The sequence below is a fragment of the Dipteris shenzhenensis genome, chromosome 17, assembly GCF_047967505.1.
Source record: "Dipteris shenzhenensis isolate YYH24624 ecotype China chromosome 17, Dip_SZ_1.0, whole genome shotgun sequence".
Classification (NCBI taxonomy): Eukaryota; Viridiplantae; Streptophyta; class Polypodiopsida; order Gleicheniales; family Dipteridaceae; genus Dipteris; species Dipteris shenzhenensis.
Window position 1 is genome coordinate 203,246 of NC_141612.1, and position 22,212 is coordinate 225,457.

Genomic DNA, 22,212 nt, shown 5'->3' on the forward strand with positions numbered 1-22,212 from the left:
TAATAAGAGATTGGCACCAGTGCCATTATTCACTTTTACAAATGTTTACCCTACTATTCTAGGAGGGGTATTCCAGTGATCATAGGAGAGTGGTGTCCGATTCCAATCCACATGTGAGTCTGATGATCTCAGCATCATTATGTAGGTGCCACCATGAGTTTGGCAGGCATCACTGCCATTCTCCACTAGTGGTTGTCTAGACAAACTAAACCTATAGATTGACATTCCAAGGCCTGATAAGAGATTGACACAATTCCATATGATCTCTGCACAACAGAGACAGTGATCACTACATAGAAGAATGCACATGTGAGTTTAGGATTCCTTGTGCATGTTTGCAGGTCATGCTATGAGATTGGCACCACTACCATTCTCCACTGGTGGCATTCTCCACAGAGATTGACACAATTCCATATGATCCCTACATAGCCGAGACAATGATCACTACATAGAAGAATGCACATTGCCACTAGCGGACAATGGTACTAGGATAATGGCAAAAGTGCCAATGCACATGTGAGTTTAGGATTCCTTGTCCATGTTTTCAGGTCATGGTATGAGATTAGCATCACTACATAGAAGAATGCACATGTGAGTTTAGGATTCCTTGTGCATGTTTTTAGGTCATGGTATGAGATTAGCACCACTGCCATTCTCCACTTGTGGCATTCTCCACAGAGATTGGCACAATTCCATATGATCTCTGCACATGTGAGTTTAGGATTTCTTGTGCATGTTTTCAGGGGTATTCCAATCATCATAGGAGAGTGGTGTCCGATTCCAATCCACATGTGAGTCTGATGATCTCAGTATTATTATGTAGGTGCCACCATGAGTTTGGCATCACTGCCATTTTCCACTAGTGGTTGTCTAGACAAACTAAACCTATAGATTGACATTCCACTACATAGAAGAATGCACATTGCCACTAGCGGAGAATGGCAATCGGATAATGGCAAAAGTGCCAATGCACATGTGAGATTGGCAGCACTGCCATTCTCCACTGGTGGCATTCTCTCCACAAAGATTGACACAATTCCATGTGATCTCTGCACATGTGAATTTAGGCTTCTCAATGCCATTTCTTAGGGCCTAATAAGAGATTGGCGCCACTGCCATTCTCCACTTGTACAAATGTTTACCCTACTATTCTAGGAGGGGTATTCCAGTGATCATAGGAGAGTGGTGTCCTATTCCATTCCACATGTGAGTTTGATGATCCACATATGATCCCTACACAGCGGAGACAGTGATCACTACATAGAAGAATGCACATTACCTTCCATTCTCCATATGATCTCTACACAGCAGAGACAGTCATCAATACATAGAAGGAGAGTGATGTCCTATTACCTTCCATTCCACATATGATCTCTGCACAGCAGAGACAGTGATTACTACATAGAAGAATGCACATGTGAGTTTAGGCTTCTCAATGCCATTTCTTAGGGCCTAACAAGAGATTGGCACCACTGCCATTCTCCACTTGTACAAATGTTTACCCTACTATTCTAGGAGGGGTATTCCAGTGATCATAGGAGAGTGGTGTCCTATTCCATTCCACAAGTGTAGTTGCAAGCATGAGATTGGCATCACTGCCATTTTCCGCTAGTGGTAATCTAGACAAACTGAACCTATAGATTGACATTCCAATACATAGAAGGATGCACGTTGCCACTAGCGGAGAATGGCAGTAGGATAATGGCAAAAGTGCCAATGCACATGTGAGTTTAGGATTCCTTGTGCATGTTTTCAGGTCATGGTATGGTATTGGCACCACTGCCATTCTCCACTGGTGGCATCCTCCATAGAGTTTGACACAAATCCATATGATCCCTGCACAGCGGAGAGAGTGATCACTACATAGAAGAATGCACATTACCACTAGCGGAGAATGGCAGTAGGATAATGGCAAAAGTGCCAATGCACACCTGAGTTTAGGATTCCTTGTGCATGTTTTCAGGTCATGGTATGAGATTGGCACCACTGCCATTCTCCACTGGTGGCATTCTCCATAGAGATTGGCACAATTCCATATGATCTCTACACATGTGAGTTTAGGCTTCTCAATGACATTTCTTAGGGGCTAATAAGAGATTGGCACCAGTGCCATTCTTCACTTGTACAAATGTTTACCCTACTATTCTAGGAGGGGTATTCCAGTGATCATAGGAGAGTGGTGTTCGATTCCAATCCACATGTGAGTCTAATGATCTCAGCATCATTATGTAGGTGCCATCATGAGTTTGGCATCACTGCCATTCTCCACTAGTGGTTGTCTAGACAAACTAAAACTATAGATTGACATTCCAAGGCCTGATAAGAGATTGACACAATTCCATATGATCTCTACACAACAGAGACAGTGATCACTACATAGAAGAATGCACATGTGAGTTTAGGATTCCTTGTGCATGTTTGCAAGTCATGTTATGAGATTGGTACCACTATCATTCTCCACTGGTGGCATTCTCCACAGAGATTGACACAATTCCATATGATCCCTACACAGCGGAGACAATGATCACTACATAGAAGAATGCACATTGCCACTAGCGGACAATGGTACTAGGATAATGGCAAAAGTGCCAATGCACATGTGAGTTTAGGATTCCTTGTGCATGTTTTCAGGTCATGGTATGAGATTGGCACCACTACATAGAAGAATGCACATGTGGGTTTAGAATTCCTTGTACATGTTTTTAGGTCATGCTATGAGATTGGCACCACTGCCATTTTCCACTGGTGGCATTCTCCACAGAGATTGGCACAATTCCATATGATCTCTGCACATGTGAGTTTAGGATTTCTTGTGCATGTTTTCAAGGGTATTCCAATCATCATAGGAGAGTGGTGTCCGATTCCAATCCACATGTGAGTCTGATGATCTCAGTGTCATTATGTAGGTGCCACCATGAGTTTGGCATCACTGCCATTTTCCACTACTGGTTGTCTAGACAAACTAAACCTATAGATTGACATTCCACTACATAGAAGAATGCACATTGCCACTAGCGGAGAATGGCAGTAGGATAATGGCAAAAGTGCCAATGCACATGTGAGATTGGCAGCACTGCCATTCTCCACTGGTGGCATTCTCCACAAAGATTGACACAATTCCATGTGATCTCTATGCGCAGCGGAGACAGTGATCACTACATAGAAGAGTGAGCATGTGAGTTTAGGCTTCTCAATGCCATTTCTTAGGGCCTAATAAGAGATTGGCACCACTGCCCTTCTCCACTGGTGGCATTCTCCACAGAGATTGGCACAATTCCATATGATCTCTGCACATGTGAGTTTAGGCTTCTCAATGACATTTCTTAGGGCCTAATAAGAGATTGGCACCAGTGCCATTATTCACTTGTACAAATGTTTACCCTACTATTCTAGGAGGGGTATTCCAGTGATCATAGGAGAGTGGTGTCCGATTCCAATCCACATGTAAGTCTGATGATCTTAGCATCATTATGTAGGTGCCACCATGAGTTTGGCATCACTGCCATTCTCCACTAGTGGTTGTCTAGACAAACTAAACCTATAGATTGACATTCCAAGGCCTGATAAGAGATTGACACAATTCCATATGATCTCTGCACAACGGAGACAGTGATCACTACATAGAAGAATGCACATGTGAGTTTAGGATTCCTTGTGCATGTTTGCAGGTCATGTTATGAGATTGGCACCACTATCATTCTACACTGGTGGCATTCTCCACAGAGATTGACACAATTCCATATGATCCCTACACAGCGGAGACAATGATCACTACATAGAAGAATGCACATTGCCACTAGCGGACAATGGTACTAGGATAATGGCAAAAGTGCCAATGCACATGTGAGTTTAGGATTCATTGTGCATGTTTTCAGGTCATGGTATGAGATTGGCACCACTACATAGAAGAATGCACATGTGAGTTTAGGATTCCTTGTGCATGTTTTTAGGTCATGGTATGAGATTGGCACCACTGCCATTCTCCACTGGTGGAATTCTCCACAGAGATTGGCACAATTCCATCTGATCTCTGCACATGTGAGTTTAGGATTTCTTGTGCATGTTTTCAGGGGTATTCCAATCATCATAGGAGAGTGGTGTCCGATTCCAATCCACATGTGAGTCTGATGATCTCAGTGTCATTATGTAGGTGCCACCATGAGTTTGGCATCACTGCCATTTTCCACTACTAGTTGTCTAGACAAACTAAACCTATAGATTGACATTCCACTACATGGAAGAATGCACATTGCCACTAGCGGAGAATGGCAGTAGGATAATGGCAAAAGTGCCAATGCACATGTGAGATTGGCAGCACTGCCATTCTCCACTGGTGGCATTCTCCACAAAGATTGACACAATTCCATGTGATCTCTACGCGCAGCGGAGACAGTGATCACTACATAGAAGAGTGAGCATGTGAGTTTAGGCTTCTCAATGCCATTTCTTAGGGCCTAATAAGAGATTGGCACCACTGCCCTTCTCCACTGGTGGCATTCTCCACAGAGATTGGCACAATTCCATATGATCTCTGCACATGTGAGTTTAGGCTTCTCAATGACATTTCTTAGGGCCTAATAAGAGATTGGCACCAGTGCCATTATTCACTTGTACAAATGTTTACCCTACTATTCTAGGAGGGGTATTCCAGTGATCATAGGAGAGTGGTGTCCGATTCCAATCCACATGTGAGTCTGATGATCTCAGCATCATTATGTAGGTGCCACCATGAGTTTGGCATCACTGCCATTCTCCACTAGTGGTTGTCTAGACAAACTAAACCTATAGATTAACATTCCAAGGCCTAATAAGAGATTGACATAATTCCATATGATCTCTGCACAACGGAGACAGTGATCACAACATAGAAGAATGCACATGTGAGTTTAGGATTCCTTGTGCATGTTTGCAGGTCATGTTATGAGATTGGCACCACTATCATTCTCCAGTGGTGGCATTCTCCACAGAGATTAACACAATTCCATATGATCCCTACACAGCGGAGACAATGATCACTACATAGAATAATGCACATTGCCAGTAGCGGACAATGGTACTAGGATAATGGCAAAAGTGCCAATGCACATGTGAGTTTAGGATTCCTTGTGCATGTTTTCAGGTCATGGTATGAGATTGGCACCACTACATAGAAGAATGCACATGTGAGTTTAGGATTCCTTGTGCATGTTTTTAGGTCATGGTATGAGATTGGCACCACTGCCATTCTCCACTGGTGGCATTCTCCACAGAGATTGGCACACTTCCATATGATCTCTGCACATGTGAGTTTAGGCTTCTCAATGCGCATGTGAGATTGGCAGCACTGCCATTCTCCACTAGTGGCATTCTTCACAAAGATTGACACAATTCCATGTGATCTCTACATAGCGGAGACAGTGATCACTACATAGAAGAATGAGCATGTGAGTTTAGGCTTCTCAATGCCGTTTCTTAGGGCCTAATAAGAGATTGGCACCACTGCCATTCTCCACTTGTACAAATGCTTAGCCTACTATTCTAGGAGGGGCATTCCAGTGATCATAGGAGAGTGGTGCCCTATTCCATTCTACAAGTGAGTTTGATGATCTCAATGAAGCCAAAATTTTGAATTAGGACATTCCATTGGAAGAATGGCACTAGTGCCATTCTCCATTTTCCAATGGGAGAATGGCACTAGTGCCAGTCTCCATTTTCCTATTACAAAACCAAAAAATTAGGACATTCCATTGGGACATTCCATTGGGAGAATGGCACTAGTGCCATTCTCCATTTTCCTATTCCTAGTGCCATTCTCCATTTTCCTATTACAATGGAGAATGGCACTAAACCTATAGATTGACACTCCACTAATTCCAATGGGAGAATGGCATTGGTGCCCTTCTACCTTTGTGAAGCCAAAATTTTGAATTAGGACATTCCATTGGGAGAATGGCACTAATGCCATTCTCCATTTTCCAATGGGAGAATGGCACTAGTGCCAGTCTCCATTTTCCTATTACAAAGCCAAAAAATTAGGACATTCCATTGGGAGAATGGCACTAGTGCCATTCTCCATTTTCCAATGGGAGAATGGCACTAGTGCCATTCTCCATTTTCCTATTCCTAGTGCCATTCTCCATTTTCCTATTACAAAGCCAAAAAATAGGACATTCCATTGGGACATTCCATTGGGAGAATGGCACTAGTGCCATTCTCCATTTTCCTATTCTCCAGTGCCATTCTCCCATTGCAATGTCCTAATATAAATTTCGTTTTGGAAATACAATTTAAAACAGAATAATTTGAATTTGAATTTAAATTTAATATTGGAGAGAATGGCATACTTGCCACTCTAAATATCCAAATTCAAAAGGGAACAATGGCGGGAAGAGCACTGGTGCCACTCTCACGGACTTCTTATGAGGTCTTGGAGAATGGCACTGGTGCCATTCTCCATTTAAAATTAGAAATTCAATCTCTAAATTTGCCATTCAATCATGAAAATCAAAATTGAGATTGAAGTTTAACTTGAAATCAAAATTTGAAAACTAGAATTTAGGTTTTGAAATACAATTTCAAAAGCATAATTTCAATTTGAAATACAAATTGAAATTAAAATTATCAATATGAATTTGAATTTGAATTTAGATTTGGAGAGAATGGCATAAGTGCCATTCTGTATATCCAAAATTCAAAAGGGCACAATGGCGGGAAGACCTATATTTCAAAATTTGAATTATTTAGTAGTTTCAAACTATCACTTTCAACTTTCAAATCTACATTTCAAACAAATCAAGACCTTTTCTCTCATTTCAATTGATGCCTTTCCCTCCTCACTTTCTATTCATTCCAAACAAATTGGAGAGGAGTCTCAGAGTCTCAGAGTTTTACTCACCACACACACGGAGAGTCTTGAGGCAAGAAGACAACCAACGGCTCGACAGCCTGAAGCTGGAAGGAAACAACACAATTGTCAATTGAAGCTCAATCAGTTCGGTAGCTTCTCTTTAATTTTCAGATTTTTTGCTTTCTTTCTTGCAATTTGGCTTCATCCTCCAACAGGAGGGTTGAAAGAAAGAGAGGAAAGCTCCTCCACCATCTACGCAATAAGATAACAGGAGGGTTGAAAGAAAGAGAGGAGAGATATACCCGTGACAGACTGCTTGATTGGAACGGAGGCGTCGATTGGAATGAAGGTAATTCTCTATTTCACGCTTGGAACTCAGACTGCTCGATTAATTAGATCAAGTACTTGCTCGCAAGGAACCCCGAATTGCCACTACTGAATTTCCAAAGGATGAGCCTGCTTTTATAGCGTTATTCGAGAATAAATAGGTGAACTGAATTTCCAAAGGATGAGCCTCCGATCGCTTGCTTTTACAGCGTTATTCGAGAATAAATAGGTGAATTAGTGTCGCTAATACGGAGTTATTCGAGAACGGTTACAAGCTCTTTTGATTGTAACTCATGACCTACCGACAGCTATTCCGTCATCGTTGTCCCGGGAAGAAGCCAACTTGCAAGAAAGAAAGAAAGCTATTCCGTCATTGCAATTTGATGATTCCGTCATCGTTGTCCCGGAAAGAGGTAGCTCTCAAACGACTTTAGTGACGAGGAAAGAAGAAGCTTGAACGAAGATACGCTTGAGGAGAAGCTTGGCGAAGATGATACGACTTCAGTGACGAGGAAAGGAGAAGCTTGAACGAAGATATGCATGAGGAGAAGCTTGGGAAGCGATACGAATGAGAGATAAGGAGAAGCTTTACGAAAAGATACGCATGATGAGAAAAAGCTGGCGAAAAGCTACGGATTGGCGAAAAGCTACGGCAAGGAGACTAGCACGCATTGCGATGCGATCCACTTAGGGCAACGAGCGTAATGATTAGAAGGATCTAGGGTTTTCCATTTTTTTACTTCGTAAGTTTAGCTTTTGCATTTCTTTTGCATTTCATTAAAAACAAATCGATATCTTTTGCATTTCGTTAAAAACAAATTATTCTTTATGTAATGTGCCTTTCTCAAGGTTACTATCATCTCTACATTTTTTTCCTTTTAGCATGCTACGATGTGTTAAGAAATGCCTGGAAGACCAGCCGACCCTTCAGAAAACATGCCGGCGGGCAGATGAAGGATCGCGCATAGGTCATACCGTCGGGCCTGGGGCTACCAGCAGCCCCCGGACCCTGCCGCTGGGGGCTTTGCCCCCAGACCCCCACCGGGGGCCTGCGCCCCCCGGACCCCCTGCTATCGGGGGGGCTATCGCCCCCCCGAACCCCCCCTTTTTGCAAACGGGTATCTACTCTTGGCTCCTAAGCCGTCTCATAACCATCTGGTCTACTCTAAGACCCCTTCCAGTGTCTAAACTGGGGATCCCTCCCAATATCCGATACCCATCATGGCTTCTCCTCATATGGGGGCCTTACAACATTGGGTACACAGAATATTGGTGGGTTACATAAGAGGTGGACATTTGAGCTAACTCTAACAACACCTTGGTATCTCATTTTGCATCCTAGGTACCCACATGCTTGGCTATGGAGTAGCATATATGGCTATTGTATGGCTAAAAAGATTGACAACCATAGAGGCCTCAAGGCATGGACAAGAGGTTTATAAGGAGTAAGCATATACATATGTATGACCGACTTAAAAGCCTGCATATGGTTACCTAACGGTTAGACATCTAAATTGAATATTAGGTCAAATATTGTTAGTCTTTAGAACTTGTTAGGTTGCTTATCCAACAGAGTCACCCCAAGATCTAGGTTGTCCTAGATGTTTTTAGTCAGTTCAATCTAGGGCCTAGTCAAATAGCAAACAAGGGAGATTGTGAACAAAGAGGATCAAGCTTGTTGTAGAACTTCCATGCTACAGCCTTCAAAGGAATTGCACACTCAAGACCGTACTAGATAATTCGGGAAAAACCCAATTCCCAGAATGGCAGTTTTGGATGAAATTTAACACGTTTAATATATCCTACCTTTTGCATTTCATTAAACTAGGATCATAAGTTCAATAACTACTTAGCTTGAAATAAGTTCAATAACTACACCCTTCTCAAGGGATATTAAAATTGGCTTATGATCAGAGAACAAGAGGGATGTTAAAATCCTTCTAGAGAAATAAGCAAGGACGGCGAGATATTATACGAAGTTAGAGATGTGTCATTGAGATTCAAGTATACACTTGGGCTCCATAAACCACACAAGGCTCTAGAAGCCTCTTGTAATAGGCCTCCCAAAAAGATACATGTTATGAAAACTTTATAATTATTTCTACTAAATGAAATGCAAGCATGACCACTTGTGAAGTTCATTAGTTATTTTGGCATAGTAGAGAGAGAATGAGAAGTGCTTGAGAAGGTGAACATAGAAGTCGTCCACGGAAGACAACAATGGCTTGAGGATGATTTCCTTAAAGAGTGCTTCTTAAGAAATTGATGGGCTAGGGGTTAAGGATGATAATTCTAAAACATTAAGCATCTAGATCAAGTAGATTAAGGACATAATTCAAGTGCACCTTTATTCAAAAGGAGTTACTCTCACTGGCGCACCATGGGCACCACCCACACATCATGGATGGGCAAGATTGCCCGCCCCATCCAACCCATGGCACAGATGCATTCAATGCACCATAGAGGGACGTAGGCAGCTCTAGTGTGAAAACAGCATAAGCATTCAAGCTGCCAACTTAAGGGCACCTTAGCCTACAGAGGGGCACGTCTGAGCTGAGGTCAAAGCCACAGAGAGAGAGAGAGAGAGAGAGAGAGAGAGAGAGAGAGAGAGAGAGCGCAACAAAATGTATAGGAGAATATTGTATTGGGCGGTAAGTTTACCTCTTGAGTCAAGACAGCAAGGACGGCGAGATATACGAAAAGCAAAATTTTACATTACTTGGACCTTGATCAAGAAAAACATACTCTAACATAAAAATTTGTAACTTGACCAACCTAGCATAACCAAACTAGCGTGAATAAACTCACATAACGAGCTAGGTTTCATAAAGTAATATCGATCAACTTTACTACATATATGAATAAATGGAAGTAAAATAGTGTATGGTTTCAAATGAATACCACGTTCACACACACACACACACACTGCCATCCTCCAATCTCCCCATTTTACAAAGCTAAATTTTTTTTTAATTTGCTCCACTTCCATTCTCCCATTGCATAGGGGGAATGGCACCAGTGCCATTCTCCCATTATGATTTCCTGATTTAAATCTTGGCTATGCAAAGGGGAAATGGCACTAGTGCCATTCTCCCAGATTCAAAGTTTTGGCTTGACAGAGTCAAAATGGCACATGTGAGTTTGATGATCTTAGTGTCATTATGTAGGTGCCAGCATGAGATTGGCATCACTACCATTCTCCCCTAGTGGTAATCTAGACAAACTAAACCTATAGATTGACATTCCACTAATTTTCCTATTGCAATGGCACTAGTGCCTTTCTCCATTAGAATGGCACTAGTGCCTTTCTCCATTTTCCTATTACAAAGCCAAAAAATTAGGACATTCCATTGGGAGAATGGCACTAGTGCCATTCTCCATTTTCCAATGGGAGAATGGCACTAGTGCCATTCTCCATTTTCCTATTACAAAGCCAAAAAATAGGGACATTCCATTAGGAGAATGGCACTAGTCCCATTCTCCGTTTTCCAATGGGAGAATGGCACTAGTGCCATTCTCCATTTTCCTATTCCTAGTGCCATTCTCCATTTTCCTATTACAAAGCCAAAAAATTGGGACATTCCATTGGGAGAATGGCACTAGTGCCATTCTCCGTTTTCCAATGGGAGAATGGCACTAGTGCCATTCTCCATTTTCCTATTCCTAGTGCCATTCTCCATTTTCCTATTACAATGGAGAATGGCACTAAACCTATAGATTGACATACCACTAATTCCAATGGGAGAATGGCATTGGTGCCCTTCTACCTTTGTGAAGCCAAAATTTTGAATTAGGACATTCCATTGGGAGAATGGCACTAGTGCCATTCTCCATTTTCCTATTACAAAGCCAAAAAATTAGGACATTCCATTGGGAGAATGGCACTAGTGCCATTCTCCATTTTCCAATGGGAGAATGGCACTAGTGCCATTCTCCATTTTCCTATTCCTAGTGCCATTCTCCATTTTCCTATTACAAAGCCAAAAAATTAGGACATTCCATTGGGACATTCCATTGGGAGAATGGCACTAGTGTCATTCTCCATTTTCCATTGGGACAATGGCACTAGTGCCATTCTCCATTTTCCTATTCTCCAGTTCCATTCTCCCATTGCAATTTCCTAATATAAAATTTTGTCTTTGCAAAGGGAGCATGGCACCATTGGCATTCTCCCAAGGCAAAGTCCCAAGTCAAAATTTTGTCTTCCAAATGAAGAATGGCACTAGTCTGTTCTCCTCTTATGAAGACAAATGTTTTTCACAAGTCAATGCATGGGGAGAATGGCACTGGTGCCATTCCCCTTTTCAAAGATAAGAAATATGCAATTCTCCATAGGTTAGCCAAATTCACATGGAGAATGGCACTGGTGCCATTCTCCCCCCGCTACAAGGACAACTTTGTTGGTCTTATGAAATTCTTTGGTTGTAGTTTGTTCATAATCAATTTCTTGTCATCGTAATGAGAGGGGATGGCTACTATCAGATGCATGAATCAGGTCATGATGAGGGTGAAAATAATTCATGCTTTAGAAAAAGTTTTATCAAATTACTAAAATTTTTAGGGAAATAATTCATGCTTTCATGAAAATTTTGTATAGACTCATTCATGCTTTATAGAGATTTGCACCAATGCCATTCTTCCCCTCTAGGACATGTTTGATGGTCTTATGAAATTCTTTGGTTGTAATTTGTTCATAATTAATTCTCCGTAATCGTAATGACAGGGGATGGCTATCAGAAGCGGGGAGAAGGTCATGATGATGGTGGGGAATGAAGTGGTTGGAATTGGTGGAGTGTGTGCAATAGATCCGGAGGCCTACTGTAGTGGTGTGAAGATTGGGACAGAAAATGTATCGGTGATAGTGGAGAAGTCTATCTTGAATAGTGAAATGCTCTTGCCATTTCCCACTATGGATGCAGTGCTTGTTGGTGAGGCAATTTGGAGCGTTGTCAAGTGGCCTAAGGGCTCTCTAAAACATGTTGGTGATTCTTTAGATGATGCGGTAACTGAAGAAGCTGCACCAAGTGAGCCTGAGCAACCTTATGTTCAGGCAATGCCAGTTTCTTCATTGGAAACTGACAATTTCATTCGTGAATCTTGGAAAGAGAAAAAGGTTGTCTTATGGGATGAGAGCAAAACAAAGACCGTGGGGGAAGGTGTGATCTTATATGTTTTCCCGGGAGACTCTATAAACTTTGACCTATTGGGTAACGATTGCATTGGTGTGGGTATTGAAAAGAAAGAACAAATTAGAGGAAGTGACTCAGGGTCTTCTATGCAAGATGTCGGCTCTCTCAGCCTAGTAAAGTGGCCCATCAAGCAGATTACCTTACTTGAAGGAAGCCCATTGCAACAATATGTGCCCATGGACCACGTTGCTGGTATAGATGAGTTGGTCAATGATCAAATGTTGAAAAGGGATGATCCAACATCAAAGAAAAGAAGGTACACTTTCATTAACAGGGTGCCTAAACAAAGAGAGCCTCCAACAGCAATGTACAAAATGTCACTAGATTCAGTGCAGCAGGTTTCTTCCATCGATTGTTGTGGGAGTAGGTGTTGCCAACATGCAGAGCGAGATCTCTTAATGAATCTAAGGAAGAACTTTTGGGGCAGCTCCTTGGAGTCTCGTACAAACTTTATATACGATGTGTTGTCAACGGCTTGGCATCATGACTACACAGGGAGGATATGCTACAACTTCAGGATAAATGGTCGGGATGTCTGTTGTAGAGCATGGTATGAGATGCATGGAATTCCAAGGACATCATTTTATCGATACAGGGAGCAATTTGAGAGTGGTGTGCAGCGATATGTGCATGGCAATTCAGGGATTGTGAGGAGGAGCAGGGAGCACATAGGTATGGGAAGGGCTCTCATTCAACACTTTGTGGATAATAGCACAGAGCATATGCCTCACAAGAGTAGAACCATGCAGGATGGTTCTAGAGAGACACAGCAAGTGATACCTGAAGTGTATAAGAAGATAGACGTCCTACGTGAGGTCAACACTTCACTTAATCAACGTGGTTATCAAAGCCTATCCACATCCACATTTGGTAGGATTTGGAAATCAGACTTAAAAAATGTAGCCCTTGCTAAGACGAGCGAATTCTCTAAATGTAGCTTGTGCAGCCGGATCAAGGCTCAATTGGCAGCCACAAAAAGTCAAGATGAGCGCAATTCGCTGATGGAAGAGAGAAAGATGCATATGATACAGCAACAAAGTTGTAGGAACTTATACTATGCATGGCGTAGGTACTCCGAGATGGATCCAAAAAAGTATGTATGCATAATCCATGATAAGATGGACCAAAAAAAGACGGCAATTCCAAGACTTCGGGTGAGGTCCAAGGACACCGATTCTGCATGGCAATTACAGGTTTCACTCATTGGAATGATTACCCATGGGCATGGAAACGGTCATTATGGACACTTCACCCTCAATGGTTTGTGGCCATCTGATCCCAACCTGACGATTGGATCGCTCTCAATTTGTTTGCGCAACCTCGAGAGGATGGATATGCATGACCTTGGAGACCTTGCTACCAATGGGATTCCTAGAAGCAATGCTCGCCTTTTGAATGCTCTATGTTCAAGAAACGCTTTGGACTCCCATTACAGTTCTAAAGGTGCACATGTTTCCACAAGTGGAGCTAGCTTGTCTGAAAATGTAGATGTCACGATCACAAATGCAAATCTAGAAACTGTATCGGAAAGTGACCCGAAGTCTGTCACGGAGGCCATGACAACTTCCATTGCAAGGGCTACAGACACATGTGTGAATTTTTTTCCATCAAATACAAGAGAAAACCCACCCTCTGTAGAGGGGAGTGTTGCTATTGAGCCAACATTCCAAAAGTTGCCAGAGAACTTGCTACTCCAACTAGATAATTGTGGGTCTGAGAACAAAAATAGATACTTGTTTGCATACCTTTCTCTTCTTGTAGCAAGGGGCATTTTCAAGACAGTTCAATTGGGCTTCTTGATGGTAGGGCACACACATGAGGACATTGATGCAATGTTCAGCAGGTTTTCTGAGAGCTTGCGAGTGGGACAAACATTCACTTTCCCGCATCTGATGGATACATTCAGAAAATGTACATCATCTTCACCGGCACCATTTGTTCTTACACGGGTTCCTAACTTCAAGGATTATGTAGATGGCTACCTATGTGATGGGCAAGAAATGCTAGTTGGACATGCAAAGCCATTACAATTTCGATTTTACATGCAAGGTGACATACCAATGATGCAGTACAAGGTGCATCCCAAATCCCCGAACTGGATGCCCATTGAAGGGGGAATTGAGCTATGGAAGAAAGATAGTGAGGGTCGATCATTGTTGCCAACAGGTTGTCCGGATATACTGCCAATGGCTGCATTTGTGAGAGATCACTTGCAAGTAATATCAGGGATAAAGGATTACATTAAGTTTTGGGAGAAATGTGCAAGTGGAAAGAATGCATCCTATGAGTCCTACATTAGGCCAGTGATAGACTATTGGAAAACCATGATCGGTGAGCTCGAACAGGAAAACATCTCAGAGATAGGAGTGTACAGAGAGTTTTGGCCAAGAACACAATCTCCTGATGAGGAGGATGATATAGATGCCTGCATTAATGATTTCCAAGGCTATGAGGAATGGAATGATCACTATTGTGGGCCTCTAAAAGGTAAGCCGAGGGAAGAGTTTAGACCAATGGTGGATGTTAAGCAAGGTGACTTCGTCTTGGTGAGGCCATCAGATCCTATATACCCCATATGGCTTGGGGTTGCCATATCAAGTGCCGAGATGGATGCTGCTTCTCCTAATTTCAAGAAATTATTAATTCAGTATTGGGCACCATCAGTTAAGAGAAAGGGGCTCAGTGATGCAGATGCCTATGTTGATTGCTGGAACAAGTATTGGGCAGAGAATAGGTTGGATCCACAGGTATGGGAGTGTATTGATGCAATTGTCTGGTCATGGACATCAAAATCCATAAATAGACCCAAGAAGATCAAGATTCCACAGAGCGTATGTATCAAAGCACAGGAGAGCTTGCTTGGTATCAGAGCATAGAAAATGGTGTCGAATTTCTCCCTCTTAATCTCCCAAACTTCCATTGTAAGGTGTGTTCTCATGTGATGTTTCTCAATTGTTGTTATCTTGTCAATGGGTATTTGCATATTATTAATATGATAATTTTCAGAAGCTGACCTTCACCAACAACTGCTTTGTTTCTAGTGGAACTCACTATGCATGGTGTTTGTTAACACCACCAACTGGTGTTTATTAACACCTCAAGTAAAATATACATGTTGTCCCTAGACGGTGTTTATTAACACCACCAAATACATGATTTTCAAACTCTGCCACAAATGCTTTGTTCTGGTTTTTATACGCAATGAACTGTTTCACAACCAATGAAGTTTTTCATAATCATTGGAATTCCAAATATTAGCTTATTCAATATTGGTAAAATTCCCACAATCAACGGAAATTTTCCCAAATTTAATGAAGCCTTTCCCAATTTTAATGAAATCCACCCAATTTCGAAATTCCCAAAATGCAACTTTCGTCCCACTTTATCTAATACTGTGTTATAACAACATGAGACCAATAACCATAATGTTAAAAAGACCAACAATAGGCCAATAACCATAACCATAACGAAGAACCATAACCATAACGATAAAAAGACCATTAAGAGGTCGATAAATATGTGCAGGATAGAATTGATTACATCATAAAGAAAATTAGCTCAAGTGATTACATCATAAGGATCTAAAAAATGTTGTTGAAATCCAAAAATTGGCCTAAATCACTACAAGGCATAGGCCATTTTCCGACGGAAATACCGACGCTTTTTACATTAAATTTTTTTTTTTTCACGGGCGCAAAGGTCGCTATAAAAGTCGCTAAAAGCGTCGGAAAAGGAGCATCGCTATAAACCGTCGCTATATAGCGACGCTGTTAATCGTCGCTATATAGCGACGATGCAAACGTCGCTATATAGCGACACTGTTAATCGTCGCTATATAGCGACACTGGTAAACGTCGCTATATAGTGACGATTAACAGAAGTAAAAAAAAAGGGTTAGTGGGGCTAAACAGGGCTTCCTTTTGGCCCTGTTTAGCCCCACTAATCCTTTTTTTTTTTTGTAATTACAAAAGAAAGTTTTTTATAACAAAATTTCCCTTGCTTGCAGGGTGATACAAAATTGTTCTTGTGAAACGATGAGGAAGAAATGCATATACATATACAACTGTGTTTGTAACAAAATTACCCTATGAAAGGGCGATACAAAATTGCTCAAACGAGCGGATATACAAAATGCTACTACCACTACTCATCCGAATCCGAATCATCTTCGTCTTGTTGGCCTGTTCCTTGGTCCTTGACACCTGTGTCTTCTCCCTCGTCCTCGGCACCTGCGTCCGATCCTTGCCCCTGTTGATCGCTCGCCTCCGATGATGGGACGCTTGAGCTTTGACCCTAAGAGAGAACCATATAAATCGAAAATTAGATTGGAACTTAAATTAAAAAGTGAGATTACAAGTAGGAGTAAACTTATACCGTGCGAGCAGCCACCTCAGCCCAATCGACTGTCGCTCCCATTGCCTCTTGCTCAATGAACCACGGCTTTGTTCCTATCCGAAATGCGGGCCACGTTTCTGCATCCGTAGGAAGACGACCCATCGCAGCTTGCTGTGGATCCAATTTACGAGAGTTAGAGTTAGCTAAAGTGCATGTAATATGTAAGTAAAAAAAATAGAACAATACATTAAATGGGAAGAAGTAGACTTACCACGATTGCCTCGAACGCATACCGTCCGCCTGCACCAAAGTGCGAAGTACCTACGACGTCCAGCCGTCTCTTCGCAGCCCTCCTCTGACCCTCGAACATTTCGGGATGGTCCCTATGTTGCTTCTTGAAGTACTTCCAATCAGCTTTGTCTGCCCAGTTGGGTTTAGCCAACCCCTTTGTAATGGAAGTACGCAAGGTTGATCTGCGATGCTTTAGGACCAAACCCATGCGCTCGAGCATATAATTGTTATTAAACTCCACATTTGGCGGATTAGGGTATCTTTGTTTTAACTCATCGATCACCGCCTGCTTCTTTTGGGCATCTTGATACCGCCAATCGGTATTTATGCCGCTCTTGAAGTGATGACTCATCAACCTCCTCATGGCGGCCATCACTACTTTGCCCTTTTTGTCTTCTATTATCTCTCCGGCAGATGTGATTTGATAGGAGAGATCCCCTGATGAGTAACGGGGACTGACGGTAGCAGAGTCTGAAGGAGTGGAAGCTGCGCGACCGCTTCCGGATCGAGGAGTAGCAGTGGGAGTAGGAGAGGGAAAGGGACCTGACTGATACTGTGTCTCCGGACCAAGTGGAGACCTAAAGGAGCGTGAGTGTGCTGACTCGTCTACATCTCCTGAGTCAGCACAACATGAGCCGCCCGTCTTACTCTTCCTTCCCTTGCGGGAGGCATGCGCAGGTGATGATCCCGCGGTCGAAGGGGCGCGAGGGGATGGCTGGGCAGTACGTCCACCCGTCGGTGTAGGGGAAGGAATTGCGGAGGTCCTCTAAGAGAGCAGAGAGAAGAATCTCGATGCCTCCTCATCGCTCATCTGCGCTACAAACTCGTCGGGAGTCCCGACAAAGCCATGCGCGGCTAGCAAAGGAGTTACGCAACTTACATCTTGGGCTAGCCATGGACGGCGTGAATCCTTTCGGGTTACGCTCGACATCTTGGTCGACATGGCCCATAGTCGTGGTGAATTACAATATCCCACCATGGCTAACAATAAAAAAGGGACACCTCATGCTTGCACTACTTGTGCCAAGAAAGTACAAGGCAAAAAACATGGACGTGTACATGGCACCTTTGATAGAGGAGTTACAGATATTATGGAGAGGAGTGCAGGTCTTCGATATTTCCAGAGCTCCTAGGCATACCAATGATATTTTGGTCAGGGATATCTTGATGTGGACCATGCATGACTACCCAGGATATGGAGAGTGCGCAGGTGTACGTGGTTATGTCTTTACATGTACAATGAGGGATTATGCTTTTTTTACTCTCTTTTGCACGCATGTCTTGTACTAACATATTCATGCACGCGTGCAGGACTTGTTACAAGTGGGTACCATGCTTGTCCTGTTTGTGGACCCGCTCTGAAATCGCTTGCACGCTACTCCAAACATATGAGGAAAAATGTTTATGAAGGTCATGCTCGATACCTTTCGCTCGACCATCTCGCACGTGGAGGTCAGCTTGATCCACCACCATCATATTTGAAAGCAAGTGATTGGATTCAAGCTTGGAGGGAGAATGGAGAGGAACCTCCTCCTGGTATGAAGAGGCTATCGATCTTTCACGAGCTTCCTTATTGGGGTCAGTTACAAATCAATCATCTCTTGGATCCCATGCATATCTTCAAGAATGTGGGGGCTACCATTTGGGCACACTTGGTTGGTTCCAAGGACTCGAGAGGAGTGCGAGAAGACTTGCGTGCTATGAATAGGATGTCTCGTTTGTGGCCCCAAGTCCATGCTTCAGGAAAAGTTGTCCTCTCGAAAGCAACGTGGATCCTCTCTACGAGGGAGGAGGCAGCGATCAAGGCAGACATTGCCTCTTTTCAAACACCGACAGGGTACATGCGTTGCTTGAAAGGAGCATTTTCAAAGGACAATAAGCTTAGTGGCCTCAAGTCCCATGATTGGCACAAGGTCTTACAGGTATTCTAAGAAGAATTAGTGTACCGATAATAGTGATGCGTTAGCGTAATTATTATTATGTTATATTGTTGACATGATTTCATTGTTGCTTTGATAGTTCATCCTTCCAATTACAATAAAAGGGTGCTTACAAGAAGATGTTAGAAATGCTATATTCAAGATCTGTGGTATTGTGAGGTATGCTTACTATCAATTCGCATTATGTATTTTCTTCATGGACATGTGAAATAGGTAGATATCTCAAATATCTTACATATGCATGGACATGTGAAATAGGTGGATATCTCAAAAAGAGATCTCTATATCGAGCATCGAGAAGGCTAGGGTGGAATCCATCGAAGCCGTATGCTTGCTTGAGAAGCACTTTCCCTCAAGCATTATGACAACTCAAGTCCACTTGCTTGTGCACATAGTTGATGAGGTGGCTATAGCAGGTACCGTTCATAATCGATGGATGTTTTTTCTCGAGCGGTTTATGAAAACTTTAAAGGGGTTTGTAAGACAAAGAGCAAGACCGGAAGCAAGCATGGCAGAGGGATGGCTTGTGCAAGAGTCATTAGTATATATCACAGAGTTTCTTGCATCCACGGATCCTGATATGCCGCAAGCTTGGCACAACAAGGATGATGATCGCATCATTGGCGAGGTCCCCCAAGGAAAAGGGATTGAAAGAAAGATGAGCGAAGAGCAAATGGAGAAATTCAATAAGTTTTGTATCCTCAATAGCCCTGAGATGCAGAAGTGGATTGAGAGATATGAAGTGGCCAAAGCAGAAAGAATAAATGCAAGGACGAGATTCAGAGTAATGTACAGGCGATCACAACCATATCCACGAGATCTGGCTCTTCTCCCTACTCACATGTCACTTGATTGGCTACAACTGGCTGTACGTAAAGCCGAACGTGATGGAGAGACAATAAACGAGCGCGAGCGGGAGTTATCATCTGGATGTATGGTGCATGTAAGTTTCTTATCTCTTGATGTAATTAAGTAATTATTTGTGGCAATATATGCTATAAAATAGGTGCATCTTCATTGTTTTAATGATGCTCTTTTACAGTACAAAAAGTACAGTGCATTATGGTCATATGGACGACATTTTTGCGTGGAACGCATCGATTCAAAGAGAGTCACGTATGATTGTGGAGTCATGGCTAACTTCACACAAGATAGCCGAGCAAGTGCTTTGGATACCAATCTTCTCTCCTCACAGTTGGATTATTGTGGAACCATACGCGACATGATCTATGAAATTGATTTCAGACGATTTACTATTTTCATTCTTGATGTAAAATGGTTTAAAGAACTACTTACAACGGTCCCCATGCGACAATGAGAAAAGATAGTAGCGGTCTCTTTGCAATAGACTCCACCAAACATTGGACCGATGAAAGTGATACTTTTGTTCTTCCCGAGCACTGTGAGCAGGTGCATACTAATGATTTAATTAGTCGAAGCTTTCGTTTTTAAAGTCCATTGATATATATATAATTGATGACATTTGGCACGTGATTTTTCATCTTCAATATAGGTGGTTTTTCATCCGGATCGTTCTGATCCAAGATGGTGGTACGTGATCCAAGTTGCACCACGAAGTAAGCAGATTTTTGAAGATCGAGATGTGGATATGGAGATGCCACTACCAATGCCGGATCCAATTGATGAATCTAGCGAAGAAGATGTAGATCACCATATGAGGCAAGAGGAAGATGCGCATAATGACATCGCACGGGAGGAGGATGGAGATCACGATATTGACGAGGAAGACAACAATCATCAAGATCAATCACCACACTTAAGCTTTATTGAAGAAGATGATCAAATACTTTTAGGTGAACGTACGATACTAGAGTACGATGATGATATAGGAGATCAACTCGGTATAGAGTTGGAGATAGACTTGCTTGGCGCCTTAGACTTGGCTCAAGATGAAACAGTTGATGTAAATGCTCTTATTTGATTTTTCTCATCTCAAACTTGGACATGAATATATGAGCTTCAAAGGCTTGATGTACATGCTCTCATTTTTTTATTCTCTATGAGCTCAAACATGTATGAAAATTTAAAAAATTTTGTCATTGGAAAAAACTAAATTTTAAGGCCTAAAAAAAAAAAAACCTCTCTATAAAAACGTCGCTATAATATTTTGTCTCAGTGTCGCTATATAGCGACTTTTAAAAGTCGCTATATAGCGACTTTTAAGAAGGTCGCTATATAGCGACTTTTGGAAAAAGTCGCTATATAGCGACGATTTACAAAATCCGATTTTTATAACGACGATTAGCGCTAAGCGGGCGCTAAACGTCGGTACGTAAACGTCGCAATAGGATGCGTGTGTAGTAGTGAATGTCCATGATACATCATAAAAAGCAATAAATATGCGCTACTCAAAACCCAAAAAGTGACATATAACCTGCACAAACAAGCAAACACGAAAATGCAAAGAAAAATTAGAAAGTGTTGTACTTGTTATGATGCTAGAAATAAAAATGCACTAAGTTTAGAATACTTGCCAGGTCAATATGTGAACTTGGACCAATCAATTGTCTCACTCGTTGCAATTTCTTCTAACAAATCCAGCGTCCCATGTTTGTATGCATATCTTTCCTCCTCAGCCGTTGGGTCACGACCCACATAGCGCTCCTATATGTACAAATCACTTAAATTAACTCTCATGTGTATGAAAAAATCACAAACAGCAATTATGAAAATACTTACAAAGACTGGGCGCATCGACTCGTATCCACCACTCCCAAGATGCGATGAACCCACACTCTCCAGTCGTGTGGCTACGGCCTCTCTCTGCTGCTTGAATTTGTTTGGCGTATCCCTGGGCTCGTGTGCTATGATCTCCCACTCCTCTGCATCAAGCCAAGTTGGCTTGGGTCTACCATCTCGGAAAGCATCCCTCGCCTCTGACCTACGATGGGACATGCACTGCTTGCAAACCTCTTTGATCCAATAGTTGCTTACTGTTTCCCTTGGATCAGCTAGCCTTTACTCACTTTTGATTGCTTCAATAATGTAGTTCTTTCTTTCTTTATCTTGTTCATCCCATTTGGTCATAATTCTATGACCAAATTGTATGGTGCACATTAGGAGAATTTTGAGTTCATTTGGAGGGCCTTCTAAGAAATTCACGAAAGTTGTATTTTTTTGTTGGCATTAATTTCTCAACCATGCAAACTGCCTCAATGGCGTTTAGGCGAGCTGCCTCTAGTGTATCTCTCCGTACTTCTTTCGCAGAGATCCAGTGCACCAAGGAGCTAATTTTGTAGATGGTGGCTCGTAACTCCTCGGTGAGACAATCTTTTATTGCTAT

The 22,212-nt window shown here is 42.2% G+C and overlaps 1 protein-coding gene across 1 annotated transcript; it reads right to left on the bottom strand.

The window, feature by feature from the left end:
• Positions 1–21,407: 21,407 nt before the first annotated feature.
• On the bottom strand, positions 21,408–21,824 carry LOC147891489 (uncharacterized). The gene is made up of 2 exons (XM_087388997.1): positions 21,609–21,824; positions 21,408–21,533 (listed from the first exon to the last, which is right to left on the bottom strand). The coding sequence occupies exons 1-2, from the start codon at positions 21,822–21,824 to the stop codon at positions 21,408–21,410; spliced, it is 342 nt and encodes a 113-aa protein (XP_087245123.1).
• Between the last annotated feature and the right edge of the window lie 388 nt (positions 21,825–22,212).

What these genes read in the sequence shown, in the direction of transcription:
- LOC147891489 (XM_087388997.1), bottom strand. Translation starts at nt 21,824, where the DNA reads ATGTCCCATCGTAGGTCAGAGGCGAGGGATGCTTTCCGAGATGGTAGA. An exon ending in AGTCGATGCGCCCAGTCTTT is followed by an intron (nt 21,534 to 21,608) that starts GTAAGTATTTTC and finishes TTGTACATATAG; the next exon opens with GAGCGCTATGTGGGTCGTGA.